Below are 17,827 nucleotides of genomic sequence, written 5' to 3'. Positions count from 1 at the left end.
TGTGCTGCTCTGGTTCGCCAGAAGCGGCTTTGTCATGCTGGCCACATGACCTGGAAGCTATACGCCGGCTCCCTCGGCCAATAATGCGAGATGAGCGCGCAACCCCAGAGTCGGTCACGACTGGACCTAATGGTCAGGGGTCCCTTTACCTTTATGTGTGCATGCACACTTCGTCAGATACACTGAAACAGAATCAACCAGACCCTTATGTATATTCAGAGGGTGGGGGGTTGGGAATGGGTGATGGGCTGATAGGAGTGGTGAACCTGTTGATGGCTGTTAACGACTGCTGATGACAGCAATTGGTCCTGCGGGGGGGGGGGAAGCAAGGGCTGAGGCACAAAATCTGAAATTTCGTAGTCGCACGTTAATGAAGCCTGATCATCACACATGCAAAGGGCCCTGGCTAGAGATCCATAATAGGGAAAAGTTCAGGCAAAAGAGAAAACGTGCTACAGACATGTGTTTTGGGGTGTTGCCTTCTCTGGATTGGAACAGAGAAATAAATGCTTTTATAGAGATCGCAAAGCAGCATTATCCATTGCCAAAATCCAGGTTGGTCCCCATACTGTCCTCTTCACCTGCATGAGAAGATCCATTATGTAGGCTCAGAGTTAAGTAGCAAAGTCCAAACGGCTTGCATCACAGTTCCAGCATGATCGTCACACCTCGCTCCTACCCTGCTTCTTTGTTCTTAGCTTGTGTAGGAAGAAAGGTCTAATCAAACGTATCCTTTCTGATATGCAGTCGCTAAGCAGTCACAAAGGACATTTTGGCTGGGTATCAAGGTTACTGATAGCGTAAATGAAGCTTTGAAGTTGCTTTAAGTTTTCAGACTATCTGGGATTTTAATCCATGATAGTTTATGCCATAATAGCTTCCTTAAGTGCTTTAAGGTGCAACAATACTTTTTCGTTGTCCCTCTCCACAAACCCCGAAACAAATTGGAGGCACACTTCCCTTTTACACCTAAAATGTCCAGCCCAAGTTGCCAGGACAGGTATGCACTGGTGTGGCATCTGCATCCATATATCATACAGTATATCATAGGATCAGGGTGGCGCTGTGGTTTAAACCACTGAGCCTCTTGGGCTTGGCGATCAGAAGGTTGGCTGTTTGAATCTCCACGATGAGGTGAGCTCCAGTTCCTCTGTCCCAGCTCCTGCCAACCTAGCAGTTCGAATGCACACCAGTGCAAGTAGATAAATAGGTACTACTGTGGCGGGTAAACGGCGTTTCCATGCGCTCTGGTAAACGGCGTTTCCATGCGCTCTGGTTTTCATCACGGTGTTCCATTGCGCCAGAAGCGGTTTAGTCATGCTGGCCACACGACCCAGAAAGCTGTCTGTGGACAAGCGCTGGCTCCCTCAGCCTGAAAGCGAGATGAGCGACGCAACCCAATAGTCGCCTTTGACTGAACTTAACCATCCAAGGGTCCTTTGCCTTTACGTTTACCATATATCATGGCCATCAATAACATGTGTGCTGCAAGAAACATGTGTAACACTCCTGTTTCCCCTTCTTCCTTAACAACCACAACATATTGTAAATTCTTCTTGATGTTATTGTTTTATCATTTTGTAAACCTCTTACAGAGGTTTTTTTTTTAAAAAAACCAATCAAGCGATGTATACATTTTACAAAACAAACATTAATTAAAAATACATTGCTGAATTTATTGAAAGTGGTTTTCAGGAAAACACACAAAAAGCGGAGATGAGAAATTATCTTGAGGTATTAAAACTTGGAGCTTTTTCTTCAGGGCCTAGAGGTGAGGAAACATGAGTGGCCATTATATTTAAGAACTTCCCATTATTAATTAACAGTTAGTGAGTGGGTAAGAAGATCAAAATGAACCTTATCTTTTTTGGAATTGGCACGCAGTGTGATAAGCCAATTATAACTGGCTACATCTATGCCACAAACTCAGATCAAAAAGGGAAGATGGTTGCAGAAGATTATAGTGGAATGATTTCATCAACATTGGATAGGACTAATGGTATGTCTGAAAGCATTCCAAAAATATTGATGAAGAACTTTATGCTGGGTGTTTTAACAGACCCCTGACCCTAGCTGCCAAGTCCTGGTTAGAAAAATACGGGATCAGCCGCGCCGGCACCAGAAGTCGCTTCTACACATGTCCAGACATGCATAGAAGCAACTTCCAGTGCCGGCGCTGCCCGATTTCCGGTGCCCAGACATGGGCAGAGCGGCACCGGAAGAAATCCGGGGGAATTACGGGATATTTCGCCATTCGGGATGACAGCGGGAAACGACTTTAAAAACGGGGGTTTCCCGGGGGAAACGGGAGACTTGGCAGCTATGCCCCTGACACTGATACCATCACTCCCCAGTGAAAATTGTATTTTCCATTACTGGAAAATATTCACTGAGAAAAGGAATTGATGCTGGATAATTTGCTTCTACAAAATGAGGAATTTATACAGTTTATCAATCTGGAAGACACAGCAAGAAAAGGCAAGGTTTTCATTATGTAGGGTCAGCTACACCAGTAAGTGTACAGTACAACCAGCTTTGGAAGCAGTTGCTTAATAATAATAATAATAATAATAATAATAATAATAATAATAATTTATTGTTATTATTATTATATTCATACCCAGCCTATCTGGCTGGGTTTCCCCAGTCACTCTGGGCAGCTTACAACACATATAAAAACATAGTAAAACGTCAAACATTTTTTAAAGAAAACTCTCAGCGAGTAGAACTAATGAAGGCACCTTGAGAACAAATCATCTAACAGCAGTTTTAGAATTATGCACACACCAGCTCCAGTTAATGGTTTGGAAACTCAGGATTCCAATTTGGCAACTTGGAAAAAAACAAAAACTCATTGTTATTAAACCAGTGTCACTGACTCTGGACCAGTGTGGTGTAGTGGTTAAGAGTGGTAGACTTGTAATCTGGTGAACCGGGTTCGTGTCTCTGCTCCTCCACATGCAGCTGCTGGGTGACCTTGGGCTAGTCACACTTCTTTGAAGTCTCTCAGCCCCACCCACCTCACAGAGTGTTTGTCGTGGGGGAGGAAGGGAAAGGAGAATGTTAGCCGTTTTGAGACTCCTTCAGGTAGTGATAAAGCGGGATATCAAATCCAAACTCCTCCTCCTCTTCTTCTTCTTCTTCTTCTTCTTCTTCTTCTTCTTCTTCTTCTTCTTCTTCTTCTTCTTCTTCTTCTTCTTCTTCTTCTTCTTCTTCTTCTTCTTCTTCTTTTGATTTCCCACCTCAGGTGTGCTTTCATTCTAGATCCCTGTGGTCTGGGCAGGCCAGAACAGAGCGAGGAGCTGGGACGCGGGGGTAATTGGCACAGGTCTATGATTTTGAGGAGGCCGAGCCAGGGGGGAAAGTGTCAAATAATTGTAGGGACAGCAGGAAAAAAAGTGCATGCTTGTGTGGTCTTCAAAGAGATTACCTAAATCTTCCTAGGGACAATGGCTTGTGTATAGTTTATTAATGATTGCAGCAGGCAGGCAGTTCATGTGGAGGGAAGACATGACACATAATGTGGGGGAAATAGGACAGATTATCTTTTTAGGAAGCACTATGGAACAAGCTGTCAATTCGTGCAACTCTCAGCAAGTATAACTTGTGCCGCTTTTGTCTTGCATCACCAGGACCAGCATCTCCACAGTCCATGTCCCATATTAAACACGTTTATCCCAATGCACCAATTGCTCTGTAGCATGATCGCCTGAAGGGACAGCACAGGGCTGTGGAAAATCCATAGGATAGGATCCTAGTCTTCGCTTCTGGAATTGCAGGAGACTGGGGTTGTTTAATAGCGTGTAAAGCAACAGCCATCTTTTCCTGGCTCTGCCCGATACCCTAGGAGCTAAAAACAAGACACCAGCGATTAAAATTTCAAACATCAGCAACATGCATACACCACAACCTCTATACCATATTTATAAGGCTTCCATTTTGTTTCCAGGTACAATTCTAGGTGCTCACCTTAGTGTTTAAAGCTCAAAGTAACTTAGGCCCCAAATATCTGCAAGACCACCTCCTTCCCTCCAGACCATCGTGGGGGTCAAAATCAGCAGAGGGGACCCTCTTGGTAGTTTCATCACTCTCAGCTGTTTATGGGATGGCAGCCCTGGAGAAGGCATTCACTGTAGCAGCCCCAAAGTTGTAGAATTCCCTTCCCACAGATGTGTGTCTGGCACTTTCATTAGGCCACTCTCATCAGAGGCTGAAAATGCACCTCTTTACTGGGGTTGCCAGACTCAATAGAGGACAGGACTTTTGTGCCTTTAATTGCCCTGCTCTCTTTTGAGTCTGGAAACCTTAAAGAAAAACCAGCAGACCCTTTGTTTAATTTCCAAGCCAAACGGTCTGTTGGTTTCTCTTTAAGGATTCCAGACTCAAAAGAGAGCAGGGCAATTAAAGGCACAAAAGTCCTGTCCTCTATTGAGTCTGGCAACCCTACTCTTTACCCTGGCCTTTGAAGAAGAAGAAGAAGAGTTTGGATTTGATACCCCTAAGGAGTCTGAAAGCGGCTAACATTCTCCTTTCCCTTCCTCTCCCACAACAAACACTCTGTGAGGTGAGTGAGGCTGAGAGACTTCAAAGAAGTGTGACTAGCCCAAAGTCACCCAACAGCTGCTTGTGGAGGAGCGGAGACGCGAACCCGGTTCACCAGATTACGAGACTACCGCTCTTAACCACTACACCACACTGGTTCCCTCCCTTTGATACCTGAAATACATATCTTAGGACCAGCCCTATTCTCTTGAATGTTAATCCTTTTTTAAAATTAGGCTTTTAATTGCCGTAACCCACCCTGGGGCAGACTAATGACGGTACAACCACAAAATACATTTGAAATTGGTGTCAGATAGGTTGGACCTAGGGCCGGCTCCTGAAGGAAATCACAAAATGGCGCCTCCCTCCCCGTCAGGGAAGAAGGGGTGAGTGGAGATCTAAATCAGGAACAAGGGAAGAATATTTGGGACCTGCTGCCTCACCTGGCCTCATGGATGGGCTGACCCTGGTTGGACCCATAGCTGCCAAGTTTTCCCATTTCTCGCGAGGAAGCCTATTCAGCATAAGGGAAAATCCCTTTAAAAAAGGGATAACTTGGCAGCTATGGTTGGACCAACTCACCAACCTGTCAAACTCAATCACATACAGTACTTATAACATTCAGTGTCTGGACAGTGAATTGTACAGCTGGGATAGCAGACTTTAAAAACAAAAGAAAACCCTAGAATGGAATTTGACCAGTGCTGCTGTGAGTGAATGGGTTTTTCAAAGAATATGTAGTGTTGTCAACTGGCCGGGGGGTGGGGGTGGGGGTGGGACGGGCCTGCTCTTATGCATGTAAAAGCAGCTTGCTCAGCAGAAATCAGCAGCGGAAGCTTTTCATGGCATAGAAGCTGATAATGTCCTCACATCCAACTGCTGTTACAAGGCCCAGGAGCAGTGGGCTGATGAAAAAGTCGGCAATCCTAAGAATAAGTGTCACATGTCTTTTTTGTTTGTCCCTTGCTAGCCCAGAGCAAATTTTGAGTTTTTGAACTTCCTATTCTTGGGAAGAAGGGCTTGGGTTTTTAAGAATTAGGAAACATCTAGGACAAACAGTTTTTAATGTGTACGTTTTTTCAGTTCCTTGGCGGTAGCGGTATTTGGAGCCATCCTCACAACTGCAGAGTTACGATTTGTGAAACATAACTTTAGGTGCCAGGCAAAAGCCTTTCTCTTCTCCCAGGCCTTTGGCTAATTAATCTATGGCCTTTTAAACTATGGAGTGTGTGTGTGTGTGTGTGTGTGTGTGTGTGTGTGTGTGTGTTATTGTTTTGCTTGTTACTATGTTACATATTTTTAATACAGTCAAACCTCAGTTGTCAAATGTAATCTGTTCTGGAAGGCCGTTCAACTTCCAAAATGTTCGACAACCAAAAACTGAAAGCAGGAGCCTCAGTACAATACGGAAACTCAAAATAGAAGCTGCGTAGCACATTCGGCTTCCGAAAATCGTTGAGAAACCGGAGCATTTACTTCCGGGTTTTCGGCATTCGGGAGCCAAAACGTACAACAACAGAGGTGTTCAGGAACCGAGGTTTGACTGTACTGTAAACCGCCTGTCATCCTTGGGTGAAGGGGAGTATAACAAAAACAAACAAACAAACATACAAGCTTTGTTAAATTGACTCCCAGCGTTTACCTATTTCCCGCATGTCCGTGTTTTCAGTGGGTCCATTGACTTTTTGCCATTGCCTCTGTCTGATTTTGGAATCCAGGATGTGGCAGAAGCAGACAAGGATGGGGTTCGAGTGGTAGTGGTCCATCAATAGCATTGCAACCCAAGACTTGAATGCTGCAGTGAAATAAACACCATTCACCTGTCGATGCCAAACGCCCCCTTCCGTCCCCACAAGAATGAAGCCACGATGCATTGAAAATGTAGGTCCCTCGAGGTGCTTACCTTTATCACCGCCTTCAAAGCCCCTCGGCATCACTGGCCTGTCCAGTCGTCCAACCAGGAAGGCTCCCAGGGCGGTGCTGCGTAACACTCTCATGAGGCAGGAAAACAAACCCACCACCACCGAGTGGAAGAATAAAAAGTAGCTGAAGTTTGCGAAGGCTTTCCTGGAAAGGAAGAGATGTCTCAGCTGACCAGTTCCAGGGTCACCCCCACAGGAAAAAAAACTGGAGGCAGGACCAGGTGTATTTGCTTTTGAACTACAGCAAACATAGCTCAGAGCAAAGCATCGATATTCTCCGAGTCTGAATTTGAAGACAGTGCTGTTGCTACAATATTCAGAAAGGCTTAGTAATTGTTCCTGCATGTGAGCTTAAGGAAATAAAGGTCGTATAGTACTACAGGTGAAACTTGGGAAATTAGAATATCGTGTGCATTTATTTCTGTAAAGTGCATTTATTTCTGTAATGCAACTTAAAAGGTGAAACCAATATATGAGATAGAGGAAAGCAAGATATGTCAAGCCTTTATTTGTTGCAATTGTAAGTATTTGTCATTAGGCGGATCAATTATAAATGGAATGTAATTAATGAAATGTAATAGCGACATTTATTTTTGTTTGTCAGAGGTTGTTGTTGCGACTACTCTAGAGTAACGACGCTCCACATTCTTGCCTTTATACAGCTTTATTTGGTGCAGTCTATTTACAGTGAATTGGGGTGTGCAGAAACATGTCTGCTTAGTCCGAGACAGAACCCAGGAATGGCGGGCTCCTCGTCTTCTTCCAGTATAAGAGTCTCGGAACGGCAAACCTCCTTCCACGCCTTCTTCTGCGTAATTCCGGAACCGGAGGGAAAAAGGGTCTCCGCTCCATGTTTTCCTTCTCCCCCCTTTCCCCCTCTCTTTCTTCCTCCCTCATGCGTAGCAGGGGCTCTTCTGTGTGGCCGGAGCCCTGCATCCCTCTTCCTCCTTCCTCACTGGACTCCTCCCCCTCCCCGCTGACATTGCTGCTGTTTGAGGAGCTGCTCTTGATGATGGGAAGGGGATCTCCTTACAGTTTATTTTTGTATTATTGTAACTATTTGTTTTATTACTGTGGAATTTCCAAAAGAAAGCATTTGTAAAAATTAAAGGAAAAAATAATAAGTTGCATTACTGAAATAAATGCACTTTTTGACGATACTCTAATTTCCCGAGTTTCACCTGTATATAATTAAAGTTGTTGAATTTGCGCTAACTGTACTTGTTGAACAGTTTAAAAAGCTTTGCTGTATTAACCCTGGACTGCATGAAGGTGTTAGAAAGAGCTTGTTGCTTCCAAGAAAATACAGATATACAAATGCATGTAAATAAGGGGAAATAGACAGAAGTGATTACATCCCATTAATCATCTCTCTTGGAATACAAGAGGGTAGCACTTTGACTTGAATTACAAAAGCAGTACCATTGCCATTCCCTTTGTTTGCAGCAGGGGGAGCCAAAGTAGACATTATTGGACTAGCAACTCCCATCAGCCTCAGTCAGCATGGTCAATGGTCAGAGATGATGGGAATTGTAGTACAACAGTATCTGAAGAGCACTAAGTTCATTACGCCTGGTTTATTGGTTCTTAATAAGGAATATAGGCAGACCAGAATATGAAAAGACAAGCAGAGGCAGGAAATCTGAAGACAGGGAGGAGACAAGAGTGTCATATATGATTTTAAAAAAAGGTGGGTGTCATTTTGCAACATGGGTTTAAAGGTAAATTCTGGTTCTGATAAAGACTATGGACTGCTGGTGCCATAGAAGGTTTGTTTAGAGACCTGAAGGATTTCCAACTTGGAGCTGATTAACATGTTCAGAAGAATCATGTGGCATCTCAGATTGCGGGAAGGGAGAAAGCAAGAGTCTCATCACCATTAAAAAAATGAATGAAGAAGCAGATAATCAGTGGTGGCCTTTTTATAAATATAACATGCTGCAGAGCTAGCTCATAGAATCATAGAATTGTAGAGTTGGAAGGGACCCAGGGGTCATCTAGTCCAACCCCCTGCAATGCAGGAATCTCAAAAAAGGGAGGGAGGAAGCATCCATGATGACCATCCAACCTCTGATTAAAACCCTCCAAGGAAGGAAAATCCACAACCTCCTGAGGGAGACTTCCCATCTTCCCATCCTAGATGACCTAATGGAATATCTTTATTCAAGGAATCACTCCCTGATACCAACCTGTTGTCAAGTGCCAGAGGTCTCTGATCGTCTTTTGGTGAAATCTTCGGCTGAAGAAAGACTCGAGAACCAGCAAACAGCTCCAGCCTCCTCAAAATCATGATGAGGACAAATGAAAGACTGTGAGGCAGAAAAGGAAGGTAAAACTATTTTAAGAAAATTATAACCACTACAAGGAAGTGGAGATAAAGAGTTGCTTTTGGATAAGTTCTACTCAGACCAACTGAAATGATTGTAAAAGGACACCCTGGACAGTTAAGTCCAGTCAAAGGTGACTATGGGGTTGCGGCGCTCATCTCGCTTTCAGGCCGAGGGAGCCGGCGTTTGTACACAGACAGCTTTCCGGGTCATGTGGCCAGCAGGACTAAACCGCTTCTGACGCAACGGAACACTGTGATGGAAACCAGAGCGCACAGAAACACCGTTTACCTTCCGGCCGCAGCGATACCTATTTATCTACCTTACTTATGCTGGTATGCATTAGAGCTGCTAGGTTGGCAGGAGCTGGGACAGAGCAACGGGAGCTCACTCCGTCGCAGATTCGAACTGCCGACCTTCTGATTGGCAAGGCCAAGAGGCTCAGTGGTTTAGACCACAGCTCCACCCGCTCCCTACTTGAAATGAATGAACCTAAATTAACCATGCCCATTAACTTCAATGGGTCTGCTCCATGCCCCCCCCCACTAACTGATCACAAGACGCAACAGGTGCCCATCAACTTTAGGGGGGAGCGACTCCCTCAAATATTTTATGGGGGGGGGAGCAAAGGGACCTCAGGCCCTCGGAGCTGGCTCCTATGCCACAGAACAATCACTCCAATCCTCAATCCCTGTCAGGAGTATGGGCAGGAGTCAGGCTCTGGGGCCTGTAGTGCCTTGCAGGACTGGGGCCTGCCTCAGCTTGTGCTGGAGAGGCAAGGAGTGACCACTCAGGTGAGACCACTTGATATCTCACTGCACCTGGTGGCAGGAGCTGGGAGGGATAAAAGCTCAGCATTTCCCTTCAGCTCTTTGCCACAGCGATGCTATCCCTGCCTGGTTGCCTCTGGCCTCTCGCTCCTTGGACCCTTGCCTTGCCGATGCCTTGATCCTTGACCCTTGGACCTTTGCCTTGCCGACGCCTTGCTCCTTGACTCCCAGACCTTCGCCTCTGCCTTGCTCCTTGACCCTGTGACTGCCTGCTGCTGGACCCTCAGCCCTGCACCTGTTCCTGCTTCTACACCTCCATCTTGCCTCTGGTCCTGACGTCCTCAGCCAGGGCTTCAACCGCCCGCCGACCGGACCGTGACAATCCCCCATCAGTGAATTAAAAAAACAAACCCATATTTATTTGTTTAGTGGAATCTATACAGTGCTTAGCTGTTAAAACTTTCAAGAGCTTTATATAAAATACAGCTGTACCTCGGAAGTCGAACGGAATCTGTTCCAGAAGTCCGTCCTACTTCCAAAATGTTCCAAAACCAAATTGCGGCATCTGATTGGCTGCAGGAAGCAACAGAACCCGCGTCAGACATTTGGGTTCCAAAGAATGTTCACAAACCAAAACACTCACTTCTGGGTTTGCGGCATTCAGGAGCCAAAACATTCGACTCGCAAGGCGTTCGTCTTCCGAGGTATGACTGTAATATATACTATAAAGCAGGCATAGGCAAACTCGGCCCTCCAGATGTTTTGGGACTACAATTCCCATCATCCCTGACCACTGGTCCTCTTAGCTAGGGATGATGGGAGTTGTAGTCCCAAAACATCTGGTGGGCTGAGTTTGCCTATGCCTGCTATAAAGTTATCATTAAAAAAACAAGGTAGCCTTTTTCTTTTTTCCTTTACAAATTATAAAAAGCCGTTATTATTTTTAAGAAAAGAGAGTTATTCTTCTGACAGTTGACACTTACATCACAGTTCCCCACTTGTCCAGAAGCTTGGCCCATTCACCATGTACCATGGGCAAAACAATCAGATACATGACAATCATCCAAGCTACAAACTGCAGCAGATGCATGATCACGTAACCTGGATGGAAGAGAAAAGTCAACATGGGATCGGGGGAGAGGGATGGCAACACCAGCCCCCTATGAACTTATGCCAAAGGCCCTAGAGACAAATTATCACATACCCCATAATAAGTATGCGATTTGGTAAGCGGTGGATCTTCCCACTGCTAGCTGTTGATGTAAAGACAAAGGGGGGGGGAGAGACAGTTCGTTTATGCAGGCATGCCACAAACACAATTTGGAAGCAAAATATATGAATACAAATATATATAAATTGTGTTTCCAAGCACAATTCCAAGTGTTGGTGCTGACCTTTAAAGCCCTATACCTGAAGGAGCATCTCTACCCCCATCATTCAGCCTACACACTGAGGTCCAGCTCCGAGGGCCTTTTGGTGATTCCCTCACTGCGGGAAGTAAAGCTACAGGGAACCAGGCAGAGGGCCTTCTCGGTAGTGGCACCCGCCCTGTGGAACGCCCTCCCATCAGATGTCAAGGAAATAAACAACTACAGTGGTACCTCAGGTTAAGTACTTAATTGGTTCCAGAAGTCTGTACTTAACCTGAAGCGTACTTAACCTGAAGCGAACTTTCCCATTGAAAGTAATGGAAAGTGGATTAATCCGTTCCAGACAATGAAAAACACCCCCTAAAACAGCAATGTAACACGAATTTTACTGTCTAACGAGACCATTGATCCATAAAATGAAGGCAATAATCAATGTACAGTGGTACCTCAGGTTAAGTACTTAATTGGTTCCGGAAGTCCATACTTAACCTGAAGCGTACTTAACCTGAAGCGAACTTTCCCATTGAAAGTAATAGAAAGTGGATTAATCCGTTTACTTCCAGGTCCGCGGAGTACTTAACCTGAAAGTACTCAACCTAAAGCATACTTAACCCAAGGTATGACTGTATCTGAATTTTAGAAGACATCTGCAGTTAGCCCTGTTTAGGGAAGTTTTTAATGACTAATGTTTTAATGTATTTTTAATCTCTGGTTGGAATCCGCCCAGAGTGGCTGGGGAAACCCAGCCAGATGGGTGGGGTGTAAGTAATATGTTGTTGTTGTTGTTGTAAATCTAAGAGGGTAACCCCAACCTGACAGTAGCATGTAACCTTATGTTAGAATCAGGTTCTTTAAAGAACAGTGTGAACAAGTTGAAAGTGGGGTCTTGATCTTGTTATCACACAAACCTGATTTTCACCAGACATTTTTCTCAAGGTAAGGTTCTGAGACTAGAAGTAAGCCCTGCTGAGGGGGAGATGGCTGGGCAGAAGCCATAATGTATAGGAAAATTGGCACAGATCACAAATTCATCAGCAGGGTGCAGTCGTTAGTGTCAGACTAAGGCCAGGAAAATCCAGGTTCAAATCTCTACTCAGCCATGAAGTTTTATTTAAAAAAACCAAAAAACACTTGTACACTACTTTGATATGTTTTTATGGTATATGGGTAAATAAATATTTCAACAAACAAATTAAGCTTGCTAGGTAACCTTGAACCAGATCAGTGCCAGAATACCAAATAGGCAGAGCAGGATCCGGCCTATGGGCCCCGTGCTTTTAGGGACCCTGTGGCAATGGATCAAAATAGGCAACAGCCCCCTTCTGCTCAAGTGATCTGCAAAAACCATGTGCCTGTGTGTGTTGTGTGTGTGTGTGTGTGTGTGTGAAATGGGTGGCCACATCCACTGCTGGTTTGTGCCACCCGCCCCCCAAAAAAGGTTAGCCACCCCTAGTCTCATGGAAATATATGCAGTGCTTGTTATTCCCTTCCAGGAAATGAAAACACATTTTCTGGACTTCTGCTATCCCTACCGCACTTCAATCTAAGGCAAGGATAGCCAACATGATGGATGACCTTCGGATTTTGCAGGACCACAACTCCCACCGTCCACAAATGCTGGCCATGTGGGCTAGGGCTCACGGGGAAATGGAGTCCAATGACAATTGCTGAGCCCCAGGCTGGGGGAGGTCAAAATAAGTGGTAAAGTGAGAGGGCTTCCATGAAATCAAAACAATTTCACAATGAATATGTTCTCTAGCCATCTACTTTTCTACACTGCCTAGGAAGAGGTCCCGGAATCTCAAAGTGAAAAACTTGACTCTGGTAAAGTGACTGTAAGTTGACTGTTGACTGAAAGAGTGTCCAGGTCCACCAAATCCATGCTTTGGTTTCTTAAGGGGTTTATTATTATTATTATTATTATTATTATTATTATTATTATTATTATTATTATTCCTCGCCCATCTGGCTAGGTTTCCCCAGCCACTCTGGGCAGCTTACAGCACATTAAAATTATAAAACATCAAACATTAAAAATTTCCCAATACAGGGCTGCCTTCAGATGTCTACTAAAAGTCAGATAGTTGTTTATTTCCTTGACATCTGATGGGAGGGCGGTCCACAGGGTGGGTGCCACCACTGAGAAGGCCCTCTGCCAGTTCCCAGTAACCTCACTTCTCGCAGTGAGGTAACCGCCAGATGGCTCTCGGAGCTGGACCTCCGTGCCCAGGATGCACAATGGGGGTGGAGATGCTCCTTCAGGTATAGAAATGAAAACTCCTATATAGGGGTGAAAATAGGGGGTTAAGAGTTAAAACTCACCACACATTGAGCAGATGGCACAGCTTCCGATTCCATCAGAAAGTAGCACTTCTTGCCTGCCCGCAGTTTCATTATGTGCTTTCTAGTGGGGAAAGCATTTTAAAAAATGTTTGGAGGCATTGCTCTAGTAGGCGACATCTGGATCTTTTGAAAGGCAGCTCCCACCATCCCCAGCCAGCATGTCCAATGGTCAGGGATGATAGGAATTGTAGTCCGACAACATCTGGAAGCAACCAGGTTAGGGAAGGCTACCCTCACACCTCCTCTAACATCTGTATGACATAAGAAGGGGGAAAGTATCAATTTTAGCATCAGTAGCCAGATACCTGGGGACGCGGGGGACGCTGTGGGTTAAACCACAGAGCCTAGGGCGGCGGTTCAAATCCCCGTGATGGTCCCTGCCATACCTGCCAAGTTCCTCTCTGAAAAATAAGGGACCGGACCGGAAGTAGCATACCGGAAGTAGCGTGGTGGCCATTTTGGAACTGGGCGGAGCATGCTCAGAAGTGACTTTTGATGCTGCTGTGCCCAGTTCCAAAATGGCCGCCGCACCAGAAGTCGCGCTGCAGCCATTTTGGAACTGGGCAGAGCAGCATCAAAAGTCGCTTCTGAGCATGCTCCACCCAGTTCCAAAAAGGCCGCCACGCAAGAATAAACCGGGGGAAAACAAAAAAAATCGTTTTTTCGGCTGGGGACAGCTGGAAAAACGGGGGTTTCCCGGGGGAAACGGGAGAGTTGGCAGCTATGGTCCCTGCTCCTGCCTACCTAGCAGTTTGAAAGCACATCAAAGTGCAAGTAGATAAATAGGTACTGCTCCAGCGGGAAGGTAAACGGCATTTCCGTGCGCTGCTCTGGTTCGCCAGAAGTGGCTTAGTCATGCTGGCCACAGGACCTCCGGAAACTGTACGCCGGCTCCCTCGGCCAATAGAGCGAGATAAGCACCGCAACCCCAGAGTCATCCACGACAGGACCTAATGGTTAGGGGTCCCTTTACCTTTACCTTTAGCCAGATACCTAAAATCAGGAGTGGCATGCTAGACTACAATACCCATCATCCCTGACCATTGGACATACTGATTTAGATTGATAGGAATTGTAGTCCCACGGCATCTGTAGAGCTACTTCATTGGCTACTTCTCCCCTAAGAATCTATCAAGGAAATTTGTGTGTCGCCACCACCAGCCAGAAGTGCCAACTTGCCCCTGCATGGCCCTGGCACCAAAAATTGTGGGTGCCTAGCCCTTTCATGGGCAATTTTGTGGGTGTTTGGGCACCTGGGGCCCCAGGGAGTTGGCATCGATGCCACCACCTCAAGAGGAACTCAGTTGCAGGTTCCCCAGGAATAATCAGTTCTCTCTTGCCTAGAACAAGTTCATCTTTTTTTAAAAAAAAGTTATTTCTTGTTGCATATAAAAACCCTCCCCAGTTTCCATCCAGCTTCATTGGCTTATGACAATACCACGAAGCCTTGCTGCTTCGTCAGGGCAATAGTTGGAGCAGTTGCACTGGAAGACCAAATGAAAAAGCATTCTCCATTTGTGGAGCTAGCAAGGGTCTTGGCCCACAGGGTTGCAGAAAACACCCGGTTTCACTGAGTGCTGATGCAGCAATGCCACAGGTGACTAACTCCAGTTAGTATTATGTCTCCACTGGCATTTTCGTTAACCACAGTTTGCCCAGACCACAGTATACCGTCTTTCCCCTATTTTAAGACGTAGTCATTATATAAGCCATAGCAGGATTTCTAAGCAATTGCGCGATACAAGCCATACCCCGAAAATAAGACATACTGATAGACCCTTCACCCAGTAGCAATAACCCCCCCTCTCGCCAGCCAAGCCCCCTTAAAAATATCTCCCCATTTTGCTGTCGCTCCACAGACACGTATTTCCTTTAAAAGCTTGTAAAAATGCACTGAAGAGCCGTAGCTGCTGGCTGCTGAAGCATCGTGATTTTCCCTCCCCGTTTCTGAGAGCATTTTTTTAAATAAAAGGATTCGAAAATATTTTTTTTAGCCAAGCTGTGTAAGCTGTACTTGGTGAAGAGGAGAAAAGTGGGGTGGGGAGGAGATGAAGGCACGAGGAAGAAAAGAGGGGCGATTGAAGCCGTTGCCTCGTGAATGCAGAGGCTGTTTTACCTTTAAGGAAGAGATCTACGTGTGCGCGTCTCTCTGTCTCTCCACACACACCCCCGCGTGTCTCTCTCTCTCTCTCTCACACACACACACACACAGCCCACCTCTCGCTTCCCCCCACCTTTCCCTTCCATTCTATGCGCCCACCCATGAGTTGCCTGTTGATTTCCTCTTGACGGGAGAGGGGCTTTTGAAGCCGCTGCCTCACGAATGCAAAGGCTGTTTTCCCTTTAAGGGAGATCTCTGTGTGCGCCTCTCTCTCTCTCTCTCTCTCTCTCTCTCTCTCTCTCTCTCTCTCTGTGTGTGTGTGTGTGTGTGTGTGTGAGAGAGAGAGAGAGAGAGAGAGAGAGAGAGAGAACCCACCTCTCGCTTCCCTCCACCTTTCCCTTCCATTCTATGCGCCCACCCATGAGTTGCCTGTTGATTTCCTCTTGACGGCAGTCTCCTGTGTCTGATTGTTGTCTCCTTGCTTTTACCGAAGGCATAAAGCAGCCTTCCTTTCTACCTTATGCTTGCTTGTCTGTGGAGCTGCTCCTTTAAGGATTTGTAAGTAGTCTGGATCGCAGTCCTTGCCTTGGGGACTTTTTTTTTAAAATAAGGACTTTTTCCGTCTTGCTGTTTGCGAGCACAAAAGTTAAACTGCCGGTCCTAGCTTCCTTTACCCACAAAAATTTAACTCACCTCGCTAGCTCAATTGCTTCTTAATTGCTACCATTTACCAAGTCAGCAATCTTAATTGCTGTTTAGCTGGCTTCTTTGTTCTCAGCAGGTAGCTTCTTTGCTATCACTACAAAGTGTTACATTGTTCTTCAGACTGTTGGAACTTAAGTCTCGGGCAGCTGGCTAGTAGAGATCCTTATTTGCTTTTACATATAGGCTACTGCTAGGACTGTATCACACAGATAGATTCCATTATACTGGTTTAGATTTAAGAAGCTCCAGTGTAGCAGATTGCTATTAAGTGAGTCCCCACATCAGAGGGGAGAGAGAGCAGCCCTTTGTGAACATCCCAGGGCTGGGGAGAGAGGGCTGGGCCAGGGACGCACACTCAGACTCATAATAAAAATACCAGTAAGACATCCCACCAAAAATAAGCCACCCTGTGGTTTTTTGAGAAAAAAAGGAATAAGACGGTGTCTTAAAAAAGGGGAAACACGGTAGCAAGTTCACTATTACCCCACACTGTCAACCGTGGTTTTGAGGCACCTGATTGAGGCCTGTATGAATTTAAAAGATATATTTGCAAATGTTTGAATGCTGCACCAGCCGGCTAAAGCATTCTAACTGTTGTTTGTTTATTTTCCTGCTCTCCTTGCTAGGGCCCCCTGATTTATGACAAGCAAAAGGCCTTTACAACCTCTCAGGCTGTAAAAGGTTAAAATTACTGGCTGGGAGATGACCCTGCATATTTAGAAAATACAATCCAGCTGCAAATACACTAATTAAGAGTTGGTAAATATTGTTTAACAGAAAGTGATACCATGAGAGAGTCCTAGCCATTATTTTTCTAAAGTATAAGGTTTACTGAGAATATTAGAGCAATTGGGAAGAGCTAATGACAAACAGCAGCTGGGAAGGAAAGGGGGGGCTCATTTCTAAAGAGTCTTTTCAAGCCTCTGCTTTCAAGCCTCTGTCTTTTGGACACAAACCTTTTCTGAAAGTTTCTGTTATATTGTATACTATTATAAACCAATGTGCCTTTTATGAGATTTGTTGGCTTAATGGAGTTATGCAAAGGATTTAGAAAGTAAGAAATGTTAGATTCTTATGTTAGATTCTTATGGCTCCTAGGTGTGTGGGAATGCACATCCAGGCTTTTGTTTAGACAGAATTTATTACCATAGCCATCTGTTTTAATCATTTTGTTTTAGCCATTTGTTTTGGAATGCAAGGGCAAAGGTGATCTGGTAATTAAGGTTCCTTGTTTAGGCAAATGAAAGATATACGACTACTTGTCTGCCATTTATGATAGAAGGAAATATAGCTCTTTGCCTCCCATAAAAGGTAATAGGAAATGGGTGTATCTTTATTATTGGCTCTAGCACACAGCCAATAGGAATTTCAACCAAGCTGATTGGACAGAGGCAGCCAAAGGAGGAGCAAGGGGACTGGGCTGAGGAAATATAAGTGCTGACCAGCAGGGCTAGAGCAGGCAGAGCTTTTTGGTAACTATACCACTGTGCCTATCATTTATTTGTCTGACAAATAAATTATTATTTAAATTTCTCTATTGCTGTGTTGAATATTTCATTCCAGCTAAGTGTCAACCACAAGCAGGGTGCTACAGTTTGTTGCTGGCAAAAATGCCCATATGAAAATCATGCTAACCACAGTTATCATCAAACCTGAAAGGGAAGAGGGAATGCCCGTGCATGTGGGCAAGCCCAGTGGGCATTGCCAAATCCTGATAAGGCAATTGCCAGTACAGAATTACTTTTGC

At 45.2% G+C, this 17,827-nt stretch overlaps 1 protein-coding gene across 1 annotated transcript in view; it reads right to left on the bottom strand.

The window, feature by feature from the left end:
- Positions 1-3,437: 3,437 nt before the first annotated feature.
- LOC118097923 (stimulated by retinoic acid gene 6 protein-like) overlaps positions 3,438-17,827 on the bottom strand; it is a 46,031-nt gene continuing 31,641 nt past the window's right edge. Inside the window, exons 12-18 of the mRNA XM_060268767.1 lie at positions 13,254-13,335; positions 10,766-10,814; positions 10,545-10,662; positions 8,654-8,773; positions 6,446-6,609; positions 6,185-6,337; positions 3,438-3,850 (exon numbers count right to left, since the gene is read on the bottom strand). Coding sequence (XP_060124750.1) covers positions 3,663-3,850; positions 6,185-6,337; positions 6,446-6,609; positions 8,654-8,773; positions 10,545-10,662; positions 10,766-10,814; positions 13,254-13,335 — 874 coding nt within the window. The 3' untranslated portion in view covers positions 3,438-3,662. The remainder of the gene's footprint in view (positions 3,851-6,184; positions 6,338-6,445; positions 6,610-8,653; positions 8,774-10,544; positions 10,663-10,765; positions 10,815-13,253; positions 13,336-17,827) is intronic.

The sequence above is a fragment of the Zootoca vivipara genome, chromosome 16 (genome assembly GCF_963506605.1).
Source record: "Zootoca vivipara chromosome 16, rZooViv1.1, whole genome shotgun sequence".
In the NCBI taxonomy this organism is placed as follows: Eukaryota; Metazoa; Chordata; class Lepidosauria; order Squamata; family Lacertidae; genus Zootoca; species Zootoca vivipara.
This window is presented reverse-complemented; position numbering and strand designations above follow the sequence as displayed.